The sequence below is a fragment of the Haliotis cracherodii genome, unplaced genomic scaffold, assembly GCF_022045235.1.
Source record: "Haliotis cracherodii isolate W230 unplaced genomic scaffold, xgHalCrac1.p SCAF_14, whole genome shotgun sequence".
In the NCBI taxonomy this organism is placed as follows: Eukaryota; Metazoa; Mollusca; class Gastropoda; order Lepetellida; family Haliotidae; genus Haliotis; species Haliotis cracherodii.
In genome coordinates, this window is record NW_027266269.1 from 17,087,281 (window position 1) to 17,113,134 (window position 25,854).

At 41.2% G+C, this 25,854-nt stretch overlaps 1 protein-coding gene across 4 annotated transcripts in view; it reads left to right on the forward strand.

Moving 5' to 3' along the window:
* LOC139461037 (intermembrane lipid transfer protein VPS13A-like) overlaps positions 1-25,854 on the forward strand; it is a 142,129-nt gene that overhangs the window by 48,097 nt on the left and 68,178 nt on the right. For all 4 annotated transcript variants that reach the window (XM_071242534.1, XM_071242536.1, XM_071242537.1 and 1 more), the window contains exons 32-46: positions 1,008-1,111; positions 1,581-1,748; positions 1,903-2,210; positions 3,150-3,300; positions 7,990-8,146; positions 8,671-8,801; positions 10,496-10,665; positions 19,218-19,315; positions 19,685-19,810; positions 20,998-21,155; positions 22,039-22,155; positions 22,612-22,764; positions 25,007-25,100; positions 25,341-25,426; positions 25,639-25,758. In XM_071242534.1, the coding sequence (XP_071098635.1) occupies positions 1,008-1,111; positions 1,581-1,748; positions 1,903-2,210; positions 3,150-3,300; positions 7,990-8,146; positions 8,671-8,801; positions 10,496-10,665; positions 19,218-19,315; positions 19,685-19,810; positions 20,998-21,155; positions 22,039-22,155; positions 22,612-22,764; positions 25,007-25,100; positions 25,341-25,426; positions 25,639-25,758 (2,141 nt within the window). The remainder of the gene's footprint in view (positions 1-1,007; positions 1,112-1,580; positions 1,749-1,902; positions 2,211-3,149; positions 3,301-7,989; positions 8,147-8,670; positions 8,802-10,495; positions 10,666-19,217; positions 19,316-19,684; positions 19,811-20,997; positions 21,156-22,038; positions 22,156-22,611; positions 22,765-25,006; positions 25,101-25,340; positions 25,427-25,638; positions 25,759-25,854) is intronic.

A 25,854-nucleotide genomic window follows, 5' to 3' on the forward strand; every position in this document is an offset into this window, starting at 1 on the left:
AAGCTGTAGAGAAGACAGCCTGGAGTGTTGTGTCATGTCTAACTGCCTGTGTTGCAGGTATTGATGTAAGCTGTAGAGAAGACAGCCTGGAGTGTTGTGTCATGTCTGACTGCTGGTGTAGTATTGATTGATTGATGTAAGCTGTAGAGAAGACAGCCTGGAGTGTTTTGTCATGTCTGACTGCTGGTGTTGTACTGATTGATGTAAGCTGTAGAGAAGACAGCCTAGAGTGTTGTGTCATGTCTGACTGCTGGTGTTGTACTGATTGATGTAAGCTGTAGAGAAGACAGCCTAGAGTGTTTTGTCATGTCTGACTGCTGGTGTTGTATTGATTGATTGATGTAAGCTGTAGAGAAGACAGCCTAGAGTGTTGTGTCATGTCTGACTGCTGGTGTTGTACTGATTGATGTAAGCTGTAGAGAAGACAGCCTGGAGTGTTGTGTCATGTCTGACTGCCTGTGTTGCACTGATTGATGTAAGCTGTAGAGAAGACAGCCTGGAGTGTTGTGTCATGTCTGACTGCCTGTGTTGCACTGATTGATGTAAGCTGTAGAGAAGACAGCCTAGAGTGTTTTGTCATGTCTGACTGCTGGTGTAGTATTGATTGATTGATGTAAGCTGTAGAGAAGACAGCCTGGAGTGTTTTGTCATGTCTGACTGCTGGTGTTGTACTGATTGATGTAAGCTGTAGAGAAGACAGCCTAGAGTGTTGTGTCATGTCTGACTGCTGGTGTTGTACTGATTGATGTAAGCTGTAGAGAAGACAGCCTGGAGTGTTGTGTCATGTCTGACTGCTGGTGTTGTACTGATTGATGTAAGCTGTAGAGAAGACAGCCTAGAGTGTTGTGTCATGTCTGACTGCTGGTGTTGTACTGATTGATGTAAGCTGTAGAGAAGACAGCCTGGAGTGTTGTGTCATGTCTGACTGCTGGTGTTGTACTGATTGATGTAAGCTGTAGAGAAGACAGCCTGGAGTGTTGTGTCATGTCTGACTGCCTGTGTTGCAGGTATTGATGCCCGGGTAGCAGTGCAGAAAGCCCAGACCACTGTGGCAGCTGTGCTGAAGGACATGACAATCTACGACCCGACACCTGACACGCTGTACCCCAAGGTGGGTCAACCAAGATAACGGAGCAGTTTCTTTCCACCCTACCTGACTCCAGACATGTGAAACATAAAACATGGAATACACAAAACATGTTGAACAGAAAACATGTAAACACAAAACATATAGAACACAAAACTTGTAATTTACCAAACATATGAAGCTAAAGTTTATACAGGTCTTGCCTCCAGGAGTGACAGACCGAGACGTATCAGATTCTGGAATTTTGATGTTTAGGAGGTGCAATGCTTGAATATATTTTACTGTCAAAACCAGTTTTAATTTAATTAATTTCAGCCCCTCTTAGTTTTGTTATTAATTCAAATTATGATGTTCACCAACACAGGTCTCTTAAACTCACACAATTTAGATTGAAACTCTGATGGTTGTTTCAAATCCTAGGTACCCTTGTATGAAACTCTGATGTTTGTTTCAGATCCTTGGTATCCTTGTATTAAACTGATGTTTGTTTCAGATTGTTGGTATTGAGGGGTCTGAGGTGCTGAAGCTGGACGTTGTTGCCTATAATAACGGCACAGCCGGTGACAAGTACGGCGACATGTCATGTATGGACACGAAGGTGGATGTTGCCCTGGGCTGCATCAGATTGGTCTTCCTCAACAGATACGTCACAGACCTGCTGGTGGGTATAACACATCACAAAACCACTTAGTTTTGGGGGATTTCTTACATAAGTTATCTTGTAATCTGTAATACTGCACTGGGTATGTGATACACATGTTACATAGCTAGGTATGATAACTACATGGGATACAGAGACGGTTTGTCTGCTCCAGGCTTTCCTTGACAACTTCCAAGCTGCCAAGGCTAAAATAGCGGAGGCTGGAGAGGCGATGGCAGAGTATTCTGCGGATGCGGTGCAAAGTTTACAGGAGACAGCTTCCCGTATCGGCCTTAACATCGCCATGAAGGCCCCACTCATCATTGTCCCCCAGAAGTCCACATCCAGCAGCGTCCTCCTGGCTGACCTCGGCAATCTAGAGATCGCTAACTCCTTCCACCTGGCAGGCAAGCACTCCCCCAACAATATCCCGGCTGTGTTAGACAAGATGAACATTGTACTCAACTCACTCAAACTGTCCAGGTGAGTTATCACACAACATGGAATAAACCAGATTGGATTGGTTGTGTCATCAATCTTTCCTCTTATCTAACATGCTCACTATAAACAATACTTTTTCACACACTGTGCTACCTGTACATGTGCTATGCTGCAGGGCTGCAGAGTTTTGTTTATCAACAGCAAATACAGAAATAATAACGTGAAGAGCGAAACAAAAAGAAATTTTAATGGGATTGGAAACCCTGGAAATCTTGTGGACTTGACACTGTGCATGAACACTTTTCTTGATATGTATCTTGGTTAATATACGTAACACCAAAAGAAACGCGAACCATAAAATCATATACAGAAGATATTACCTTAAGAAGAGATGTTTCCAGAGTGTATCACTTAATAATAAAACTAACAATCAGTCAAGTGTTACCACCGGGTGTCTTTATTCCTATCACGATATGCAGCAGATGATTTCCAAACTTTACATGCTAATCCTACACAAGACAAATGGTGCATATTGAGTCATGAATCTATGACATCACATGTGATGTGTTCATGAGCGTCGGTTCACACAATATAACAGTATGTTCTTTTGTGCATCGAACCAATCAGATGCCTCTTGAAAAGGAGTAATTCTTCTATATTAACCAACATACATGGTATTCGCGTTTCTTTTGTCGGTGAGTATAGTTTGAAAAACAGAACATCCTTTTATCAGAATTCTTAGTTGTGAAGGAAAGACATATATAATTTTGCATGAATCATCATGTCATAGCAATCTACTGATGTCGTATGCATCTCACAGCTGTGAGAGTTCACCCAGAAAAGACTTATTTTACAATGACGTCAATTCAAAATCAACTTTCCAGCTATTAACTACTCCATCAGTGTTTTTGACCACCCAAGCATCCAGTATGTATACACAGAACAGATTGGTGAAGTCTCATTGACCTCTGTTATTTTCAGGGCTGTTCTTGTCAAAACTGGTCAGGTGGAGGCAGAGGTTCTGCTGTTGGAGCCTGTGACCATATCTGTGTTTGTGAACCGCAACCTCTCCGCTGCCTGGTACCATGACCAGCCAGACATGGACCTGGGCGGCACACTGGAGGCACTCACAGTCAGTCACTTTCCACTATCTAGGGCTGGGGTAGTGGTGCTGCTACAGTCTGTCACTTTCCACCATCTAGGGCTGGGGTTGTGATGCTACTACAATCTGTCACTTTCACACTATCTAGGGCTGGGGTAGTGGTGCTACTACAGTCAGTCACTTTCCACTATCTAGGGCTGGGGTAGTGGTGCTGCTACAGTCAGTCACTTTCCACTATCTAGTGCTGGGGTTGTGATGTTACTACAGTCACTCACTTTCCACTATCTAGTGCTGGGGTTGTGATGCTACTACAGTCAGTCACTTTCCACTATCTAGGGCTGGGGTTGTGATGCTACTACAATCTGTCACTTTACACTCTCTAGGGCAGGGGTTGTTTTGTTGTGGTGCTACTACGGTCCATCACTTTACACTATCTTGGGATGGGGTTGTGATGCTACTACAGAGCTGTGTTTCACTCTGTGTGTGTGTGTGTGTGTGTGTTTGTTTTTGTGTGAGTGTGTGTTCGTATGTGTGTGTGTGTGTGTGTGTGTGTGATTGTGTGTGTGTGTGTGTGTGTGTGTGTGTGTGTGTGATTGTGTGATTGTGTTTGTGTTTGTGTTCGTGTGTGTGTTATAGTGTACCGTATATGACCGCGGATAAGCCGACCCTGTAGATAAGCTGAGGTGTTAACTTGACCATTGAAATACGAAAGAAAATGATATGTCCTGCAGATAAGCCGAACCAGGCATTGAAAGGCAAAAAACACTGTGAAGTCGGACTGCAAGACATGTGCCGGTACTCGCAGATATTCAAAAATATAAGATGAAAAACGTTGTAATTATATTGAAAAAGTCATTTTTATTTCTAATAAAGATTTAACAAACCAGTCGTCCACTTTCATAATGTGGGGAGCAGTTTCTCGTGGTTTTTTTTAATCTCATAATGATCGTTAATTGTTGCCATCAACAACGAAGCGCCATTTTGTGAATCGGTGTATATAGAATTATGAACCCATGAGAAAATATATCAGCTAGAGCGAAGACTCGCAGTTTGAATTCAGCATCGTAAGCATGGCGTTTTCGTTTCAAACTCATGATGAGAATGTCAGTCAGTAAAAATATACGAACTTTTATAACCCCCTTTACACCACTATTGTATGTTAATCCAATTGAATTAACTCTTTCAACACTGTAGGCCGGTTATCCGGCCAAGAAGCATCGAGTCCCCAGACACCGCAGGCCGGTTATCCGGCCAAGCCGTAGTCACGTCAAAATAGTATATATTTTTATGGACCTACCTGTAATATCATTCATTTATTAAATCTATCACATTTCACAATGTCTGAAATACATATTCCATTTCAATTTAACATTTTTTATCGTTAAATTAAAAAATTATTCACTATTTCCTGCGATGTTATTGAAAATAAAATTCTCGGACACACATTTCGACAACGGGTCCACATCGAACACGTCAAAGAGGAAAATAAAGACGTTTTAAACAAATCTTTAAATATATTATACAAAGTAATAAATAAAATCAACAAAAATATATCTAAAAGTAATCAAACTTACATCTAAGTTATTATTTCCATCTTTTTGTACGATCGTGTGTAATGTAAGTCAAATGACATCTCTGCTTTCGTCGCCTTGAATTCTCGGCTCGGACACGATGTTTAATGCAAAAATATATGCATGAAAAATCTTTGTCACAGCTCGTAACCTAGCGCGATACATTCACGAAGTTCTATATTTTTAATATATATCGTGATTTCCTGCTCAAAACGTTCAGAATAACACGATTTAACCAAATTCTTTCGCAAACTTCTGTAATTTATCGAACACGAGCTTGGTATCACAGCTGTAATTTGATTGGCTGCCTTAGGTCACATGCTCAAAATTGACCAATCACAAAACTTGTAGCAGATTTCAGCAAGAAAGCGTCATTAGAAACCAATTTTAATCCAATGAAATCGCTTGTTATAACTACGGAAAAAAACAGTCGATGTTACGAGCGTGTAGATGAAGGAATAAGCTTTCCAGCGATGTGTCATATGCCATTCTTCGACGAACGTGTTCATACGAAACCTCGAAAACGGGGGTATTTCTTCATTTTACTGAGCGGACAGTCACTGTTATCGGGAAATGGGTGATGACAGAAACTATTTATAATTCTTTTTAAAATGATTTTCCAATTACGTAAACAATGAAAATAAAACAGAAATAGGTACGTGGATATTATGAAATCATATATTTGCCGAAAATCGTCAAGTTTTCGCTTCCTTGGTCCTTAATCTGGATGTTAACAACGTGTTAGCGTACATTTTTTTATTTACAACGAATTTAATTAAGTTGTAAATACATTATTTTAAATAATGTGAAAAACATAACTTTCATATTTATAAACCATAGGATCAGACCTTTCAAATGGTGTATAACATGTAGTAGCAGATATGTTTTACAAGCAGGTATTTTCTTTGATAAATGTTGGCTTCATCTATCACACAAGAGTCGGTGTCCCAGCAGTGAACACTTCTGGTTGACTTGTGTTGAAAGAGTTAAATAAACTATCATACTATGAACACATTGAATGACCGTCACTTACTCACAGGCTTCTCCAGTTTATTAAATTAATCTCTAGAAAACAAAGTAATTACGTCCCTACTCCCTAACACGATCGCTAAGCACCCACAACTTGAAAATGTTTGCGTAAACAACGTGGCAATACCAATCGGCCCGTTAGTATCAGTGCTCATTTCCTTGTGTACCGTGTTGCTTTTTAAACAACAGGAAGCAATCACAGTGGTCACTGTTTGTGTCGTCACAGGAAACAGCTGATCACATGTTTTTGCAAATGGCGAACGGAATAACTCTCCGATACAGTTGTTTATTTGCCTCTTTCAGTAAAGGTAGACACTTGTTCACTATCAATTTATGAACTTTGCAAAACGTACGTAATAGCTATTGGCGATTTCATCTGGGGATTATATATTATAGCTGTGAATTACATATATTGTTACATGTAAAGATTGTGGAGTTTAACGATAAACTTTGAACATTCAATTGAAAACTTATTATCGGAAGTGGTAACATGCATAACATTTTTTTAATAATGACAACATTGGTGTATAATAATAACTTTATTGATAATTTATAACAATAATGGCTCTAGTCGTGGCAACTTCCAAACTTTTGGGAAATTGTAATCTATCGGACCGTCATTCAGGCGATGTTTCTGACAGATCATGATCTGAAAAATACTATCATGAAAGTGTATCCCGTGGATAAGCAGACCCCTTTCTACAGAATCTTTTTCTGTGTGTATGCTACATAGTGTGTAGTTTATGTGTTACAGAGTGAATGTGTTGGTATTTACAGTGAGTGTTGCATAGTGTGTGTGTTACCTAGTGTATGTTATATAGTGTATGTTATGTAGTGTGTGTGTGTCTTACAGAATGAATGTATTGGTATATAAAGTGGGGTAGACTGCAGTATTTGGGTCCCCACTTCGGAAGGAACGTTTTTACGTGTTTACGGAAGTTGTCGAATGAAAAATGTTCCACGCATGCGCAGTTCGTTATTTACGATCGAAGCAAGAGGATTTGTTGGCCGCCATTTTTCTACCGAACGCTGTCTGCAGTTCAGTATTTTTTTACACAGACAACACACGGCGGGTACAAGGGGGGTTTGTCCTCCCTTGTCGAAATATTAAAGTAAAAACACCCCTTTTTTCAAATAAATCGCACGACGGTAAGTTCATTCTGTTACTTGAACAATATATTTTGTTGGGCGGACAACACAGCGGGGTTCAAGGCAGGTACAACCCCACCTTTATGACATTTTTAAAGAAAAATATGGGGGGTAAAGGGGGAGGATCGCAATATAGTATAACTTCATTCATGAAAGCATGTGAATTTTCATAGGAAAATGATCATCTATAGATACTTTCTCATTCAAACAAATCATTTGAAACGTTGAATTCGTTTTGACTGTCATATAGATTCTAGGACCTAAGTCTGTGGATCCATCTAGACCTAGTTCAATTTCTTTTTCTGCTTCTTTTTCATCTTTTTCTTAAACGATCATTTTGCTTCCTAAGTTTAATAAATGTAAACACGGCCGGTGAACTTAGAAACTGATCAATTGAACAACTGAAATATTTCTTTTCTGATAATTGTCATACATTCCCGCATTCGCCCCATACCTATGCAAAGATGTCTTCACTGTACGCCAAGTCGACTCTGTTTTATTTGTACAAGCCACACTTTATGAATTTACAAGTTATGAGCGAAGTTGCTTTCGTAGTAACAAGTCCACATAAGGAAAGTCACATGATCAAACACGTGGAGTCTTATGTGATTTATGTCCCGCCCACAAACAACAAGAAGTCTACAGTATAATAATTCGGCTTCACTTTCTATCGTAAAACTCTCGACCCCCACAGGGGCGGAGTTTTAGACCATACTTTTCACGTCCAGCTCATCTTTGGGGTCCTTTTTGCTAAAAATTGCCTCCTAACGGATTTCGGCACGCTTACACGTGCGAGCTTATATATAAGCAAAGCTGCCTTCGGCAGATTCCGTACTGAAACTGCCAAAGGCAGCGGTTGCCTTACGGAAACCCCCGAAGTGGGGACCCAAATACTGCAGTTGACCCTATAAAGTATGTGTGTTGTTAAATAGTGTGTGTTATTACATAGTTTGTGCATGTTGATGTTTAGGTGAAGATGAGCCAGGGAGACTTCACCATGACGATGAGTGTACTGAATGATAACTTGTCAGAGGGACAGAGCCCGGCAAAGACCTCTTCCAAGACGACAGATGTTGTACCCGCAGTGGAGCCTGCTGTTAAGGCATCCCAGACCAGCACTACAGCAGGTAGGCACCCCAGACCAGCACTACAGCAGGTAGGCATCCCAGACCAGCACTACAGCAGGTAGGCATCCCAGACCAGCACTACAGCAGGTAGGCATCCCAGACCAGCACTACAGCAGGTAGGCTTCCCAGACCAGCACTACAGCAGGTAGGCATCCCAGACCAGCACTACAGCAGGTAGGCATCCCAGACCAGCACTACAGCAAGTAGGCTTCCCAGACCAGCACTACAGCAGGTAGGCATCCCAGACCAGCACTACAGCAGGTAGGCATCCCAGACCAGCACTACAGCAAGTAGGCTTCCCAGACCAGCACTACAGCAGGTAGGTACTCCAGACTGGCACTGACATGGTACCGTAATGGTACGGACACTGACCAGCAGCCTTGATCAGTGTGAATGATACTGTTAATATGTTTAAGCTGAAGTATATGAGAAGTCATCATCCAATAAAGCATCAGTTAAAGATTTCCTGCACATTTCCTCTATTGTAAGACTGTATTTTCCTGTATTGTCGGCTTATGTTTCAGCTGCCCCTGGCAGTGCCCAGCAGACACAGGCAGTAGCTGAGCCTCCTACACAACTGGTGTACACCAAGATGAAGTTCAACTTCCAGATCAAGTCTATCTCTGTCACACTGTACTCAGGAGAGTCCAAGCTGGTTAGTTCAGTAGAACAGTAGGAGACAGCAAGCTGGTTAGTTCAGTAAAACAGTAGGAGACAGCAAGCTGGTTAGTTCTGTAGGACAGTAGGAGACAGCAAGCTGGTTAGTTCAGTAGAACAGTAGGAGACAGCAAGCTGGTTAGTTCAGTAGGACAGTAGGAGACAGCAAGCTGGATAGTTCAGTAGGACAGTAGGAGACAGCAAGCTGGTTAGTTCAGTAGGACAGTAGGAGACAGCAAGCTGGTTAGTTCAGTAGGACAGTAGGAGACAGCAAGCTGGATAGTTCAGTAGAACAGTAGGAGACAGCAAGCTGGATAGTTCAGTAGGACAGTAGGAGACAGCAAGCTGGATAGTTCAGTAGGACAGTAGGAGACAGCAAGCTGGTTAGTTCAGTAGGACAGTAGGAGACAGCAAGCTGGTTAGTTCAGTAGGACAGTAGGAGACAGCAAGCTGGATAGTTCAGTAGAACAGTAGGAGACAGCAAGCTGGATAGTTCAGTAGAACAGTAGGAGACAGCAAGCTGGTTAGTTCAGTAGAACAGTAGGAGACAGCAAGCTGGTTAGTTCAGTAGAACAGTAGGAGACAGCAAGCTGGATAGTTCAGTAGAACAGTAGGAGACAGCAAGCTGGTTAGTTCAGTAGAACAGTAGGAGACAGCAAGCTGGTTAGTTCAGTAAAACAGTAGGAGACAGCAAGCTGGTTAGTTCAGTAGGACAGTAGGAGACAGCAAGCTGGTTAGTTCAGTAGGACAGTAGGAGACAGCAAGCTGGTTAGTTCAGTAGAACAGTAGGAGACAGCAAGCTGGTTAGTTCAGTAGAACAGTAGGAGACAGCAAGTTGGTTAGTTCAGTAGGACAGTAGGAGACAGCAAGCTGGTTAGTTCATAGAACAGTAGGAGACAGCAAGCTGGTTAGTTCAGTAGGACAGTAGGAGACAGCAAGCTGGATAGTTCAGTAGGACAGTAGGAGACAGCAAGTTGGATAGTTCAGTAGGACAGTAGGAGACAGCAAGAGACAGCAAGCTGGTTAGTTCAGTAGAACAGTAGGAGACACGAGCTGGTTAGTTCTGTAGGACAGTGGGAGACACCAAGCTGGTTAGTTCAGTAGAACAGTAGGAGACAGCAAGCTGGTTAGTTCAGTAGGACAGTAGGAGACAGCAAGCTGGTTAGTTCAGTAGAACAGTAGGAGACAGCAAGCTGGTTAGTTCTGTAGATCAGTAGGAGACAGCAAGCTGGTTAGTTCTGTAGAACAGTAGGAGACAGCAAGCTGGTTAGTTCAGTAGAACAGTAGGAGACAGCAAGCTGGTTAGTTCTGTAGAACAGTAGAAGACAGCAAGCTGGTTAGTTCAGTAGAACAGTAGAAGACAGCAAGCTGGTTATTTCTGTAGAACAGTAGAAGACAGCAAGCTGGTTAGTTCAGTAGAACAGTAGGAGACAGCAAGTTGGTTCATTTGCAGCATATCAGTTTCTTTTCTCCAGAATATGTGCTGGATTGTCATTGGTATCACACCATATACCCCGAGGGACACGTTGACAACAAATAATGTACCTTGATTTTCTGAAGAAACTAGTAGCATGTAGATGAACCTGTCTGGACCGGCAGAATATTAGGGAATTCATTTGCCAGCAACAGAAGTAATATGTATTAGAATAGAATATCTGATTGTATCCTGCACTGGATGAATCTGTTCCCCAGACGACCGGCGTGTGTCAGCGCGAGGCCATTAAGGCACTGGGCAAGGTGGCACTGATGATGTTTGCCCTGGACGGAAGCATGATGTCCGACACCTCTATGGTTACCAAGGTGATCCTCCGAGACACCATTTTAGACGACCTGCGCCCACAGAGTCAGAAGGGCATATCAAGGTAGGCTGTTGCTCTTTCTCATATCGGCAAAGTTGATATGGTTGTAATGAAATGTAATGTAATCGGCTAGTGTAACTGAAGTGTAAAAGTTGTGACAGATAACAGTTTTATGTATCTCAAGTAACTGTCCTGTGCATGTTTTTGCTGTAAAGTTTATTTCAAAGCCGTAGTTTTAAGTCCCAACTGTTTTGTGTTGTGTTGATTACATGTTAGAATTATGGTTGTCATACATCTTTAAGTCATGCACTGTTTTATGACCATGTAGATTTCACCTTGTTTTGTGTTAGATATTGCCACAGTCAACCTGACACACCCATGTTGAGCAGTGTGTGTGTGGTGGGGGTGAGGACTTCTGTAACATTACCATTGAAACAAGGAGGCTGGGGAATTGAATTTTATTTTGTTCGGACTTAAAATATGATAAGTATAAACACATGTAAAAGACTAGATCTCAGTACACTGACCCATCTCAGAGTCAGTAAATAGGGAGATGTTAATCGGCAATCTGGTGACCAAGTGATATTCTTTGGCAACCTAGCAACACACATGTTTGATAATCTTTCAATTTCCTTAAAACAAACCACCTTCTACTCTGTAAATTGTCAATCATGTTTGTTTTTGTTGGCTTTTGCAATTATCAATTATTGATTCTCTGTTTTTATGCCTGTGTATGTAAGAGGTCATTTGACATGTTGCTTGTAAGGTTAGAATCACCCATGTTTGATAACGAGAATCCTAGATTGGTAGAAACCATTGTCCATGACTTACCACCAGATGCCATGATGTCAGCCTTCTTGTGAGTGCCAGCTATTGCTGTGGTAGTTGGGTTGAATGTGGCAGTATCATGTTCAATGTGTCACCTGATTAATACTAGTATTCACTTTGCCCCATTAGGCTGTTGCGGTAAGTGAGCATGCTGACACCTGTCAGTCCAATGGTGTCTTTATTTAGTTCATACAGCTCAACCACCGTCTTGTACACCATGGAACAGTTGTACCTCTGTAGCGCCCTCTAGTAGCCAGTCTACTCTCCCTGCAGGAGGCCTTCTTGCGGACATGAAAACACTAACTACAACTACTGGCAGTGTCAAATATGATCAAAAACGTCCTGTAGATCCAAAGGTTATGAAATGATGATAACATTTTCCTGCGAGTTGTCTCCAGCAGAATCATTGTTGCCTGTAACACTTGAAACATTTTTTAATTTATTGCTTTGATGTCAGCAATTGGGTCTCTGTCGGCAATGACTACTTTTATGCATGTTTTACTTATTTTAGAATACGACTGCTAGTGTTTATTTAACTTCTTTGATAGGCATTTAGAATGTGGAGTACTAAGTAAGGATAAGAATTTATGGATGAACAACTTCATTATTACAATTGCTTGATAACAGTGTTAGAACCTTCACCGAAACATTGCTCTTAATTGTAATAAAGAAGTTGTTCATCCATAAATTCTTATCCTTACTTAATGTTGATTTAGTTTAAGATACTTGATACTTGAGTATGTAAGTACTGAGATAACACCAGGGAAGGAGCACGGTCATGTTATGTCTAGTCAGACAGCCATCTCACAATGGAGATAAGGATACTTGGTGGAAATGCTCCTACTGATCTGTTTCCTGACAGCACAGCACCTGACTGAGAATTGAATCTTTTTTTGTTTGTGCACACTCGTGTTAGACTTACTGCAGGGTGAGCTACAGTACTAGAAGCAGGACCTTGTCACACTCAGGACCTTATCTCATCTAGGACTTCAGCGTTAGAAATTGGCACTAGTCCTCTAGTCCTTACCAAACTGCCCAATAGTAAAGGTATCATAAGGTCTAGTAGAAATTGGCCCATTTTAAGGGTTTTGCTATATGTTATCATTATAAGGACTAGTGGACAAAAACTGTTAGTTTCTAACCCTGGACTTTATCTCATTTAGGAAGTAAACCTTTATAAAAATCTCAGTCCCCCAAAATTTCAAATTTGAAATAAATACATTATCACAATACATAAGATAGCTACACGATCATGGCGCTAGATTGCAAAGAACAATGAAGGACGAAGAGGGGTTTATTTCGTTAATAGACATCATTTCTGGATACACTCACAACTTCACGACGTTGTAATTTGGACAACACTAGGTTTTAGAGGGAAGTGAGTTGTTCTCTTAGATGTAGCTGGGCAATACGGTTAAATGCAGTGGCTGAACAATCACATTCTTAAATGGGTGAGATATGGCAATAAAAATATGGATAAATATTTTTTAAGCTTGTAAGTTTTATTAACCCCATTAAAGAGGCTGTTACTTAGGTTGATATTTAATGTAAGAAATAAATGACTCCATTTTTTATTAGTTTAATTCAATACGTATACCGGTAGGCCACAGGCCTTTGTGTACAGAATATAATAACACAGACAGGCTGTTAAACATTGGATAATAAGTTTCTTTTAACTGGAGTATTATTAATGTATTTTGCAAAATTAACAACAGTGTTAGGATCTTGTGATGATAAAAGGAAGATGAATTTATGATAGTTTGGATGGAGATAGAACCTGGTTTTAATATAAGTTTGTCTTTAGTTATCAAACACTTTAACACAGTTTAGGCTGCATAATTTATATTTACGTAGATTACAGGAAATATTTGCATGCCACCCATGTTTGATTTCTAGATCATGACAGCTTAATCGAAATCTGGAAAGAGGAGGTATTAGTTTTACTGAGGGCATGAGTTTCAGATAGGTTTCACAATTTATAAAAGTTTTGTGCATAATAATGCATTTTTGAGGAAAGTTGTCTCTCAAACGTTGTTGAAACATTTTTTTAAATATTGTTTTGTTTTCATATGTTTGGCAAAAAATACACATTGCCAATCCTAGTTTACACATAAAATTTCTTAGCTTTATAACCCAATTTGTCTTTCCTTGTTCATCATAGATACACATCATATTATAACATTTACTTGGTATACGCCATTCAGACATTATGACAATATTTAGCCAACATTTAACACTTTAATAAATGGCATATGGTTCCCCCTCGTCATGTATTTCTTAAATACAGTGGTCCCTAGCTATTGCCCCCTTCATAATAGCACTAACTCGGTTATAGCGCGCAGTAAAGCATGGCTCCCAAAATTAACTTATATTTTTAATAAACTCAAGTTTTCCAGTGACACGATGTTTTCCCCATCTCACAAAACATTTTCAGCTGCACATTGCGAGCACGTAACACCAGAAATACCAGTCAACAAATCCAAATTGCAGTATGCAATTCAATCCCATTATTATGATTAAAAAAACATGTTCATTGTATATCTGGACTTAAGTTTGTAATATATTTTATTAATTTTATTTCAAATTTCATTCAATATCGTTTACATTAATTTCAGTGAAATAGTGTGTGAAGTGATCGGAAGATCGCACAACTCACCGTTATTTACAGCAACCACAGTCAGATTACTGCTATTGACACCTTGGAACAAACTTTAATTGCAAGAGAATGTCATAAATGCCATACTTTGACTTGCTGAAGTCATGTTTGAGGCAGTTTGACTATTATATGTTAACATAACATTTTAACACTGGAAATACATGTAGCGCAGGAAGTCCCTACGGTGACTGGCTTAGTTTATGAAAAAGTACACACGGTTATCTTAATCTCTGCGTATAAAACAATGCCTCAGAGAGCAGGAAATACATTTTAAGGCACCCCTTTTAAATGGTAAATTATCGAGTCTAGTTACATTTTATATCAAATTTCGTATTTTTATTGACCAAGTTTGTTACATCTGTACGTTCACCTGAATTTGTTGAAGGGATACTAAGATAGGTTTTTTTATAGTGCATAAGACTCGATAGTCTATTTTCACATTATGAATGATAAACAACTGCTATTCCAAACCTTTTGTTAAAGTCTGAAACATGAAGCGTAGATTTGTTTTAGATAGGCAGAACATGTACTGTTGTGTTGGTCATCTACCCCTTACTCCACCTCGGTTATTTGGACCTCAAAGGTAGCGTTGTAGCAAGGGATCACTGTATGTTCAGATATATACCATATCTTTAGCTGTAGGTGATACGCACATTACACACAGGTACATTACTGGGAGTACCTGACAGATTTAACTTAAGCTGGCTGACGTATCTAATTTTCCATGCACTGACCTAAGACTGGCAGAATGTGACATCATCACATCACAGGATTACAATTTATCCAAACCTACCTCATGGCAAATTTGAAAGAATTCATGTTTCATTTGTGAACGTAATTTTGCACAGCATATACTGGAGGGAGTGACTCGTCGCAAGGCCTGCACTCGAGGGACTTCATTACTACAGTTCATTATCATAGTCCGCTCCATGTTGTTAGCTGGGTAATCAAAATAAACAAACTCTTCATGCCCTTGAATTAGGCTGCTCAAAAGTACAAATAGTGCTTACTCATATTCTTCTTGCTTCATACAGTTCGTCTCTGTGATTTGCAGCAGCCTGTATTTCTGAGTGTGATGTGTGAGTTAGTGAGTGAGTGAGTAGGGTTTTACGCCGCTTTTAGCAATATTCCAGCAATATCACGGCGGGGACACCAGAACTGGGCTTCACACATTGTACACATATGGGGGACCGAACCCGGGCCTTAGGCGTGACAAGCAAACGCTTTAACCACTAGGCTACCCATAACCAACTAGTGTCAGTAAGTGTGATGTGTGTCAGGAAGTGTGATCTGTGTGTCAGGAAGTGTGATCTGTGTGTCAGGAAGTGTGACCTGTGTCAGGAAGTGTGACCTGTGTGCCAGGAAGTGTGACTAGTGTCAGTAAGTGTGATGTGTGTCAGGAAGTGTGATCTGTGTGTCAAGAAGTGTGACCTGTGTCAGAAAGTTTGATGTGTGTCAGGAAGTGTGATCTGTGTCAGGAACTGTGATCTGTGTCAAGAACTGTGACCTGTGTCAGGAAGTGTGATCTGTGTCAGAAAGTGTGATGTGTGTTAGGATCTGTGACCTGTGTCAGAAAGTGTGATGTGTGTCAGGATCTGTGATCTTTGTCAGGAAGTGTGATGTGTGTCAGGAAGTGTGACCTGTGTCAGGAAATGTGACCTGTGTCAGGAAATGTGACCTGTGTCAGAAAGTGTGATGTGTGTTAGGATCTGTGACCTGTGTCAGAAAGTGTGATGTGTGTCAGGATCTGTGATCTTTGTCAGGAAGTGTGACCTATGTGTCAGAAAGTGTGATGTGTGCCAGAAAGTGTGACCTGTGTCAGAAAGTGTGATGGGTGTCATGAATCTGTGACCTGTGTCAGAAAGTGTGACCTGTGTCAGTAAGTGTGACCTGTGTCAGTAAGTGTGACCTGTGTCAGAAAGTGTGATGTGTGTCATGAATCTGTGACCTGTGTCAGAAAGTGTGACCTGTGTCAGTAAGTGTGACCTGTGTCAGGAAGTGTGACCTGTGTCAGGATCTGTGACCTGTGTCAGTAAGTGTGACCTATGTGTCAGGAAGTTTGACATGTGTGTCAGGATCTGTGACCTCTGTCAGGAAGTGTGACATGTGTGTCAGGATCTGTGACCTGTGTCAGTAAGTGTGACCTGTGTGTCAGGAAGTGTGATCTGTGTCAGAAAGTGTGATCTGTGTCAGGAAGTGTGACCTGTGTCAGGAAATGTGACCTGTGTCAGAAAGTGTGATGTGTGTTAGGATCTGTGACCTGTGTCAGAAAGTGTGATGTGTGTCAGGATCTGTGATCTTTGTCAGGAAGTGTGACCTATGTGTCAGAAAGTGTGATGTGTGTCTGAAAGTGTGACCTGTGTCAGTAAGTGTGACTTGTGTCAGTAAGCGTGAACTGTGTGTCAGAAAGTGTGATGTGTGTCATGAATCTGTGGCCTGTGTCAGAAAGTGTGACCTGTGTCAGTAAGTGTGAACTGTGTCAGGAAGTGTGACCTATGTGTCAGGAAGTGTGACATGTGTGTCAGTATCTGTGACCTGTGTCAGTAAGTGTGACTTGTGTCAGGAAGTGTGACCTATGTGTCAGGAAGTTTGACATGTGTGTCAGGATCTGTGACTAGTGTCAGTAAGTGTGACATGTGTGTCAGGATCTGTGACCTGTGTCAGTAAGTGTGACCTGTGTCAGAAAGTTTGATCTGTGTCAGGATCTGTGTCAGGATCTGTAATCTGTGTCAGGATCTGTAATCTGTGTCTGGAACTGTGACCTGTGTGTCAGTAAGTTTGACCTGTGTGTCAGTAAGCGTGACCTGTGTCAGTAAGTGTGACCTGTGTGTCAGTAAGTGTGACCTGTGTCAGGAAGTGTGACCTGTGTCAGAAAGTGTGATGTGTGTCATGAATCTGTGACCTGTGTGTCAGAAAGTGTGACCTGTGTCAGTAAGTGTGACCTGTGTCAGGAAGTGTGACCTGTGTCAGTAAGTGTGACCTGTGTCAGGAAGTGTGACCTGTGTGTCAGGAAGTGTGACCTGTGTCAGTAAGTGTGACCTGTGTCAGTAAGTGTGCCCTGTGTCAATTAGTGTGATCTGTGCCAGGAAGTGTGACCTGTGTGACGTGTGTCAGTAAATGTGTCCTGTGTCAGTAATTGTGACCTGTGTCAGGAAGTGTGACCTGTGTGTCAGTAAGTGTGACCTGTGTCAGGAAGTGTGACCGGTGTGTCAGTAAGTGTAATGTGTGTCAGGAAGTGTGATCTGTGTCCGGAAGTGTGACCTATGTCAGTAAGTGTGATCTGTGTTGCAGGATCTGTGATCTGTGTCAGGATCTGTGACCTGTGTCAGGAACTGAGATCTGTGTGTCAGTAAGTGTGACCTCTGACAGGAAATGTGACCTGTGTGCCAGGAAGTGTGACTAGTGTCAGTAAGTGTGTCCTGTGTCAGGAAGTGTGGCCTGTTTGAGAAAGTGTGTCCTGTGTCAGGAAGTGTGACCTGTGTGTCAGTAAGTGTGACCTGTGTCAGGAAGTGTGACCTGTGTCAGTAAGTGTGACCTGTGTCAGTAAGTGTGACCTGTGTCAGGAAGTGTGACCTGTGTCAGGAAGTGTGACCTGTGTGTCAGTAAGTGTGACCTGTGTCAGTAAGTGTGACCTGTGTGTCAGTAAGTGTGACCTGTGTCAGGAAGTGTGACCTGTGTCAGAAAGTGTGATGTGTGTCATGAATCTGTGACCTGTGTGTCAGAAAGTGTGACCTGTGTCAGTAAGTGTGACCTGTGTCAGGAAGTGTGACCTGTGTCAGTAAGTGTGACCTGTGTCAGGAAGTGTGACCTGTGTGTCAGGAAGTGTGACCTGTGTCAGTAAGTGTGACCTGTGTCAGTAAGTGTGCCCTGTGTCAATTAGTGTGATCTGTGCCAGGAAGTGTGACCTGTGTGACGTGTGTCAGTAAATGTGTCCTGTGTCAGTAATTGTGACCTGTGTCAGGAAGTGTGACCTGTGTGTCAGTAAGTGTGACCTGTGTCAGGAAGTGTGACCGGTGTGTCAGTAAGTGTAATGTGTGTCAGGAAGTGTGATCTGTGTCCGGAAGTGTGACCTATGTCAGTAAGTGTGATCTGTGTTGCAGGATCTGTGATCTGTGTTGCAGGATCTGTGATCTGTGTCAGGATCTGTGACCTGTGTCAGGAACTGAGATCTGTGTGTCAGTAAGTGTGACCTCTGACAGGAAATGTGACCTGTGTGCCAGGAAGTGTGACTAGTGTCAGTAAGTGTGTCCTGTGTCAGGAAGTGTGGCCTGTTTGAGAAAGTGTGTCCTGTGTCAGGAAGTGTGACCTGTGTGTCAGTAAGTGTGACCTGTGTCAGGAAGTGTGACCTGTGTCAGTAAGTGTGACCTGTGTCAGTAAGTGTGACCTGTGTCAGGAAGTGTGACCTGTGTGTCAGTAAGTGTGACCTGTGTGTCAGTAAGTGTGACCTGTGTGTCAGGAAGTGTGACCTGTGTGTCAGGAAGTGTGACCTGTGTCAGGAAGTGTGACCTGTGTGTTATCTGTCCTTTAGTAGTAACAGTAACTAGTATTGTTTCATGTTTCTCTTGATGGTGGAGGGTTGTTAATCTTACCATTGACATTTTCATTCTCAAATTGTTGTTTGTTGAACATACGTCACATTTTTGTGATGGAATTTAAGTTTCCAATATGGATGGCTGCCAATTATGAACTGAGAAATACTCTTTGTAATTAGTTAAAACATATTCATATATCAATATATTTTGTAATCAGTGTGCTTGGTGTTCTTGATATATCAGTATATTTTGTACGTTTGATGTTTATCCATATATTTAGCATTGTTTATGTAGCATGTAAGTACCCATCTGTCTGGACAGCTGTAGGGACATATACAGATATATTCTAGCATTCATAACACCTAATGACATGTTCCCCGTGCAGATTACAATGATGGTTATATGTTAGCATATCTTGAAGTCTTTACTAAGGTGCACATAAGGCACTGTAGTATTTATTAGCTAATGCTAAAGAAGACACAGTTAGTGCAGGGATGCAATGATTACTCATAAGCAAGTCATGTTCTTGCTGTAGGTGAAGGCATACATTATTGTATGTGTCATGAAGACATGTGCTGACCTGCTCGTTGGTCTTGCAGGATGATACAGAGGAGTACGACGACGTCCCGTACATCAACACACACCGCCAACATGATTGATGTCAACTTCAAGCAGAACCCAACACAGGACAAGAACAGTTAGTGTTGCCATGAGCAGTGAAAACATTGTGTCAGCTGTTTGTCTAAGTAATAAGAATCTCTAATCACTAAAGGTATTCTGGGCAGAACAGGTGTGCCCCATGTCTGTGTAAGTGCTGACAGGAGTGGGTGGGTACAGTGGTTGATTACATGATGGCATGGATTGTTGTTCATCATCTACTCATGGGATGTCATCATATGACTGGAGTATTGCTGACTTTGGCCTAAAACAACATTCACTTATTCTCTTAGGATGCTGGAGTGAGAGCTGGGTAGTGTAAGTACACTGCTATAGTGATGCAGTATTTCATCAAGTCACTGTGTTGAGTTGTAGGCCGACAGTGCAGTCTCCTGTGTATGTGTTGCAGTTGATGTGAAGATGAGCAGCCTGCACGTGTGTGTGTGTGTGGAGTTCCTCATGACACTGGGCGACTTCTTCACCAAGGGCATGCCCACCCCGCCTGCTGGCTCAACCACCACCGATGTAGAGAAAGGTGAGACTGCCCAAGAAGACATCGCACCTGTACAGATTTGTCATAATAATAACCATACCTCAGAACATAAGTCGATATAAGTAGTTTCTAAATAAGGCTAAAAATACAAAAACAGTATTGGTCTCAGGCACCATCGCAATTTTTGTTTTTTATATCCATTTTCACTAAAAAAAAATCCTTCAATATTCCATGTCTAGAACACACAGCCCATCCTGTGAAATGCTACAATACTTAAAAACAACGCGATCCATTATAGTGTGTAGTTACTATCCTTTACATGTGCACTGCTTTACTGTGCATCTCATGTGTTATGGTCATGGCGGCAATAGAAATTTGTATGCCTGTTTTGCCTTTTACAAATTTTGTCAATACAAACATGAAAATTACGATAAAATATCAATAGACATGATGATTTACAAATTCAATGGTATTTGTATACTGTATGCCGGACAAAGCGCAGTGATAAGATTACATGTGTATTTGTCTCATAAAAAAGGCCAGATATAGCAGCTGTTCACACATTCTCTCCACGATCTATGGATGATTTAGTTGAAACAATACTTATGGCCAATATCATATCTGAAGAGAAACTTCAATACAGTGACAGGGACACAAAGTCTTCGGTCTTCCTTACAACTAATGTTCGTTTCAAGACGAGTTCATAGTGAGTTGATGTGATTTGCAGATCAGTTCATACACAATTTCGCCAAAATTAATGTAAACAAAATGGAATGGGTTCTTGGATAAGAGAAATATAATGGATTACACACACAAGTCCAGAATAAACACTTTTATAGTCAGAGAGTATGACAACAGGACGGATTTGTTGACATGCTTCTTCCGGTGTTTGTGTGCTCACCATGAAATCCAAGCACATTGTATGTGTGTATTACGCACTGGTAGTCCAACTGTAGTCAAATACTGTATTTAAGTGTTTTAGTCATCAAGGAATACATTTATGTTGGGAGGCCCTTTCCAAGGTTGATTGTACACAACTGTTTATTTGGTTACATACTAGTCTGAGTATCCAAACACAAAAAAGCCTAAGCTGTAAATGCAGTTGCAGAAGTCTTACTTAGGATGTTGTATTTATGTCCAATTTGCTTAAAATAGTAACAGTAACTTAAATGTACAGAATGAAAAAAACCCATTGATGTTCTGTTTACTGGAGCTTGTACCATCTACAGCGCCTTCAACAACTACACCAGCTTCAACAGCCTCACCTGCCCCAGCCGCATCAATGCCCCCAACTAGTGAAATGGTTATCACTCTGGAGATAGAGAAGCCTGACATTATCTTGGTAGAAGACCAGAAGAACACAAGCTCCAATGCCCTTATGCTGAATGTGAGTTGAACACAACGTACTATCTTCCATCTCACAGAGTAGTTTGATTCAGGCACTGGATCCACTCACTGTGTGGGAGTGTTGATGAGAGTGTGTATCTGCTGAGTTGTTCTCCTAGCATAGAGTGATCAATGATCTGTGTGCTGTGTGTAGTTTTAATAGTTAGTGTATTTGCCTTTCAACCTCTCGTTTACCCACCTCTATGAACTGTCTACCTGTCTACCTCTTTGTCTGCCTCCCTCTGTCTGCCTACCTCTCTGTGTACCTGTCTCTTCTTCTCCTTGATCACCAACTGCAAGTTTGACACCCGATCAGTGAGTACACCATTCCTGCCCTGTTATTGTGCCTCAGTCTTGCTCTTGTCTGATATTGTATTAATCTTGATGATATTGCCTTGATTTTTGCCTTAATCTTAATGTTATTTTGTTCCAATTTTGCCTCAGATCGGACTATGTTAACTCAATCTTGCCTTTATTTGGCTGTTTCCTTGTCTCAATCCTGACATTATATTGCCTCAATCTTGCCTCAATCCTGACACGATATTCCCATAATCTTGCCTATATTTTGCTTCAATCTTGCCTCAATTCAGAAACAATGTTGCCTCAATCTTCTCTCGATATTGCCTCAATCTTGACTTGATATTCCCATAATCTTGCCTCTGTTTTGTTTTAGTCTTACCTCATTCTTATCTCTTTTTTGCTTTAATCTTGATGCTATAGTATTGCTTCCATTTTGGACAGAATCGTGACTATTTTGCATCAATGTCGATGATGTTACCTAGGTCTTGACTTTATACTGACACAAAATATGATATGCTAAAATATGGCAACACAGCCTTTTAACATTGCTTGTGTGTATGCTAAATGCCGTGTCTTTGTTGTAGCTGGGCCTGATGTTCAAGTTACGCAACACCCCAGATGTGCAGTCTATGCAGGCCAGCATCAAGAGACTCCAGATCATCTCCTGTGTCTTCAACAAGAGGGACAAACCAGGAACCGAGGTAGGGGGAAGGTGCATTTTGTGTGTGTGTGGGTGTGTGTGTGTGGAGATAGCTGCATCAAATGCTAATGAGTGTACACTGCTGCAGTGATTTTGCTGGAGACAAATGTCATTTGGACATTTTTTATGATTTTGGAAAGATATGATAGGACATTCTTCTATATACCCTCACCTGCATTGATAAAGAAAAAGTCCTAAAGATATTTTTCAATCAGTAATTGTCCAAATAAACCAATCTGAAACTTTGCAGCTGTTTAGAAGTAGATAATAGCATTGACCTCATATTGGCCATGCAAGACATCTATTGGGGTAAGTAGTACTGACCATGTCTTGACCATGCAGATGTATGTAGACAAGACATCTATTGGGGGTAAGTAATACTGACCATGTCTTGACCATGCAGATGTATGCAGAGACCTTGGTTGTATTGCTGACAGTATGACTGTTTGTTGTGCAGGTGCTCCAGCCGTGTGACATCTCTTTCATTAGCAGTGCGCCCTATGGGAAGGATCATCATATGGATATCAACATCACTGACTTAGTTCTCAATATCTCTCCAGCCATCATCTCAACCATGGCCGCCATATCAGCAGGATTTGCCACCAAGCCTGTGAGTCTGTCACCGTCCTTACACACACTTACCCACATCCATGTACATAGATGACTGACATGTATCCAGGTTTTGCCACTACACCTGTGAGTCTACATCCTCAGACATATATACCCACATCCATGTACAAAGATGACTGATTCCACTACACCTGTGAGTCTACATCCTCAGACATATATACCCACATCCATGTACAAAGATGACTGATTCCTCTATACCTGTGAGTCTACATCCTCAGACATATACAGTGATCCCTCGCTATTGTGCTCTTCGATAAAGTGCTACCTCGGTTACTACGCGCGGTAACGCATGGCTCCCAAAATTTATGTACACTTTTAATACTGAGAGTTTTACACAGACATAATTGTATTGTTGTTCGTTGTTCATTTGCACATCATGCTTCTAATTGCATAATCAACCGTTTATCGCTGAATGGAGTTCTAATAATCTGTTTGAAAACATCCGCGGCAAGTCCCGGAAATACGATTGTTCAACTAGTTAACTTTTCACACTATACATCCTTTGATCTTAGAAGCGCATGCATGCAATAAAAGAGAACCACAAGCGAAGTTTATATTCTTAATTAGTGGGCAATCCAATTTGAGGCGACACTGTCACACACGTGTAGTAGCTGTCACAACACGGCGGTCATTCATTACGTAATCGCGCTTTCGTAACATCGGCTGTTTTTTTTTCTTAGTGATAACAAGCGATTTCATTGGATTAAAATTTGTTTCTAATGACGCTTTCTTGCCGAAATCTGCTACAAGCTTTGTGATTGGTCAATTTTGAGCACGTGACCTCAAGCAGCCAATCAAATTATAGCTGTGATACCAAGCTCGTGTTTGATAAATTTCAGAAGTTGGCGAAAGATTTTTTGTTCAATCGTGTTATTCTGAACGTTTTAAGCAGGAAATCACGATATATATTAAAAATATGAAACTTCGTGAATGTATCGTGCTAGGTTACGAGCTGTGACAAAGATTTTTCATGCATATATTTTTGCATTAAACGTTGTGTCCGAGCCGAGAATTCATTTGACTTTCATAACACGCGATCGCACGAAACGATGGAAATAATAACTTAGATGTAAGTTTGATTACTTTTAGATATATTTTTGTTGATTTTATTTATCACTTTGTATAATATATTTAAAGATTTGCTTAAAACGTCTTTATTTTGCTCGTTGACATGTTTGATGCGGACCCGTTGTCGAAATGTGTGTCCGAGAATTTTATTTTCAATAACATCGCAGGAAATAGTGAATATTTTTTTAATTTATAGATAAAAAATGATAAATTGAAATGGAATACGTATTTCAGACATTGTGAAATGTGACAGATTTAATAAATGAATGATATTACAGGTAGATCTAGGTCCATAAAAATATATACTATTTTGACGTGACGTGAGATAAAAACATATTGATGATTTGAGATTTGCCGAGCGCGCTCCCCCCGCCTCGGCTTCGGTTAAACGGCTCATCTTCTATAACGCCCACCAATTATTTGGACCCCATTGGTAGCGCTGTAGCGAGGGACCACTGTATACCCACATCCACACATAGATGGCTGATTCCACTACACCTGTGAGTCTACATCCTCAGACATATATACCCACATCAAAGTACAAAGATGACTGATTCCTCTATACCTGTGAGTCTACATCCTCAGACATATATACCCACATCCATGCACATAGCTGACTGATTCCACTACACCTGTGAGTCTCCATCCTCAGACATATATACCTACATCCATGTACAAAGATGACTGATTCCTCTATACCTGTGAGTCTACATCCACAGACATATATACCCACATCCATGCACATAGATGACTGATTCCACTACATCTGTGAGTCTACATCCTCAGACATATATACCCACATCCATGCACATAGATGTCTGATTCCACTACACCTGTGAGTCTACATCCTCAGACATAGATACCCACATCCATGTACAAAGATGACTGATTCCACTACACCTGTGAGTCTCCATCCTCAGACATATGTACCCACATCCATGTACAAAGATGACTGATTCCTCTATACCTGTGAGTCTCCATCCTCAGACATATATACCTACATCCATGCACATACATAGATGGCTGCCATACACACACATTTACACACAGAGACTACAACATTCAGACTTATTCTTGAGTTGAAACTGAATTGTTTATTGTTGATATAACTTTTTCCGTTCTGTGCATAAGTGATGTTCCTGTTTGATTTGTAGGCAGAGGAGGAAGGTCCAAGCAGAGAGCCTGTCCCCGTTGGACTGTGGACTATCAAGAAGGTGGAGGAGTGCAACTTCTGGTATCTCAAGTCCAGTACGTCTGCTTAAAACACTCGTCAGTTTCATGAACACACTTCAGCGCTGAACTTTAACTGCTTTCAAACAACTCATATTTTCTGTTTCAATAACTGTATTTCTTTTCTTGGTGTTGAAACTAAGCCTAACTGAGAGTCGCTGAAAGGGATGTGTCTGTGGCTGGATAGTTCCTGGCCTTCTAGCATGATGGACACTACCCATTTGTTTGATAACACCTGCAGTGTGTTGACTGTTACAGTTGAGGAGGGCCTTGCAGCAGACACAGAACCTGCCCTCACAAACGGAGAGGTTGCCGAGGAGGTCGGCGTGCAACGTGGAGAACAGGTAACGGGTAGACACTATCTCCATTACAGATCACCAAGGCTAACCATACATGTGGGAGTGATTGCTCCGGATAACTTTAATATTCAGGTGGTCATACATTCTTAGCTTAAAAGGTGGGTGTTTTTATGATAAATGTTACAGTTAGCAAAGGCTTAACCAAATCTGTCAGTTCTATGTGATGAGTTTTATCTTGGTTTTGTTTATTTCGACAGTTGATCCTGAACTTACCATCCCTTGTGATCAAGCTTGAAGGGGGTGTTGGCCATAGGACGGTGCCGCTACTGATTGTTGAGTCAGCTTTCCAGGCTGAAGTCCGTGACTGGAGCTCTAAGGTAAGGCTTTAAAGTGTAAGATGCTGTTGTTTACCGACTGCATGCTTCATGGCCACTGTGAGAGTGGTGCTGCTGTCGGGCACCATTGTTGCTTTG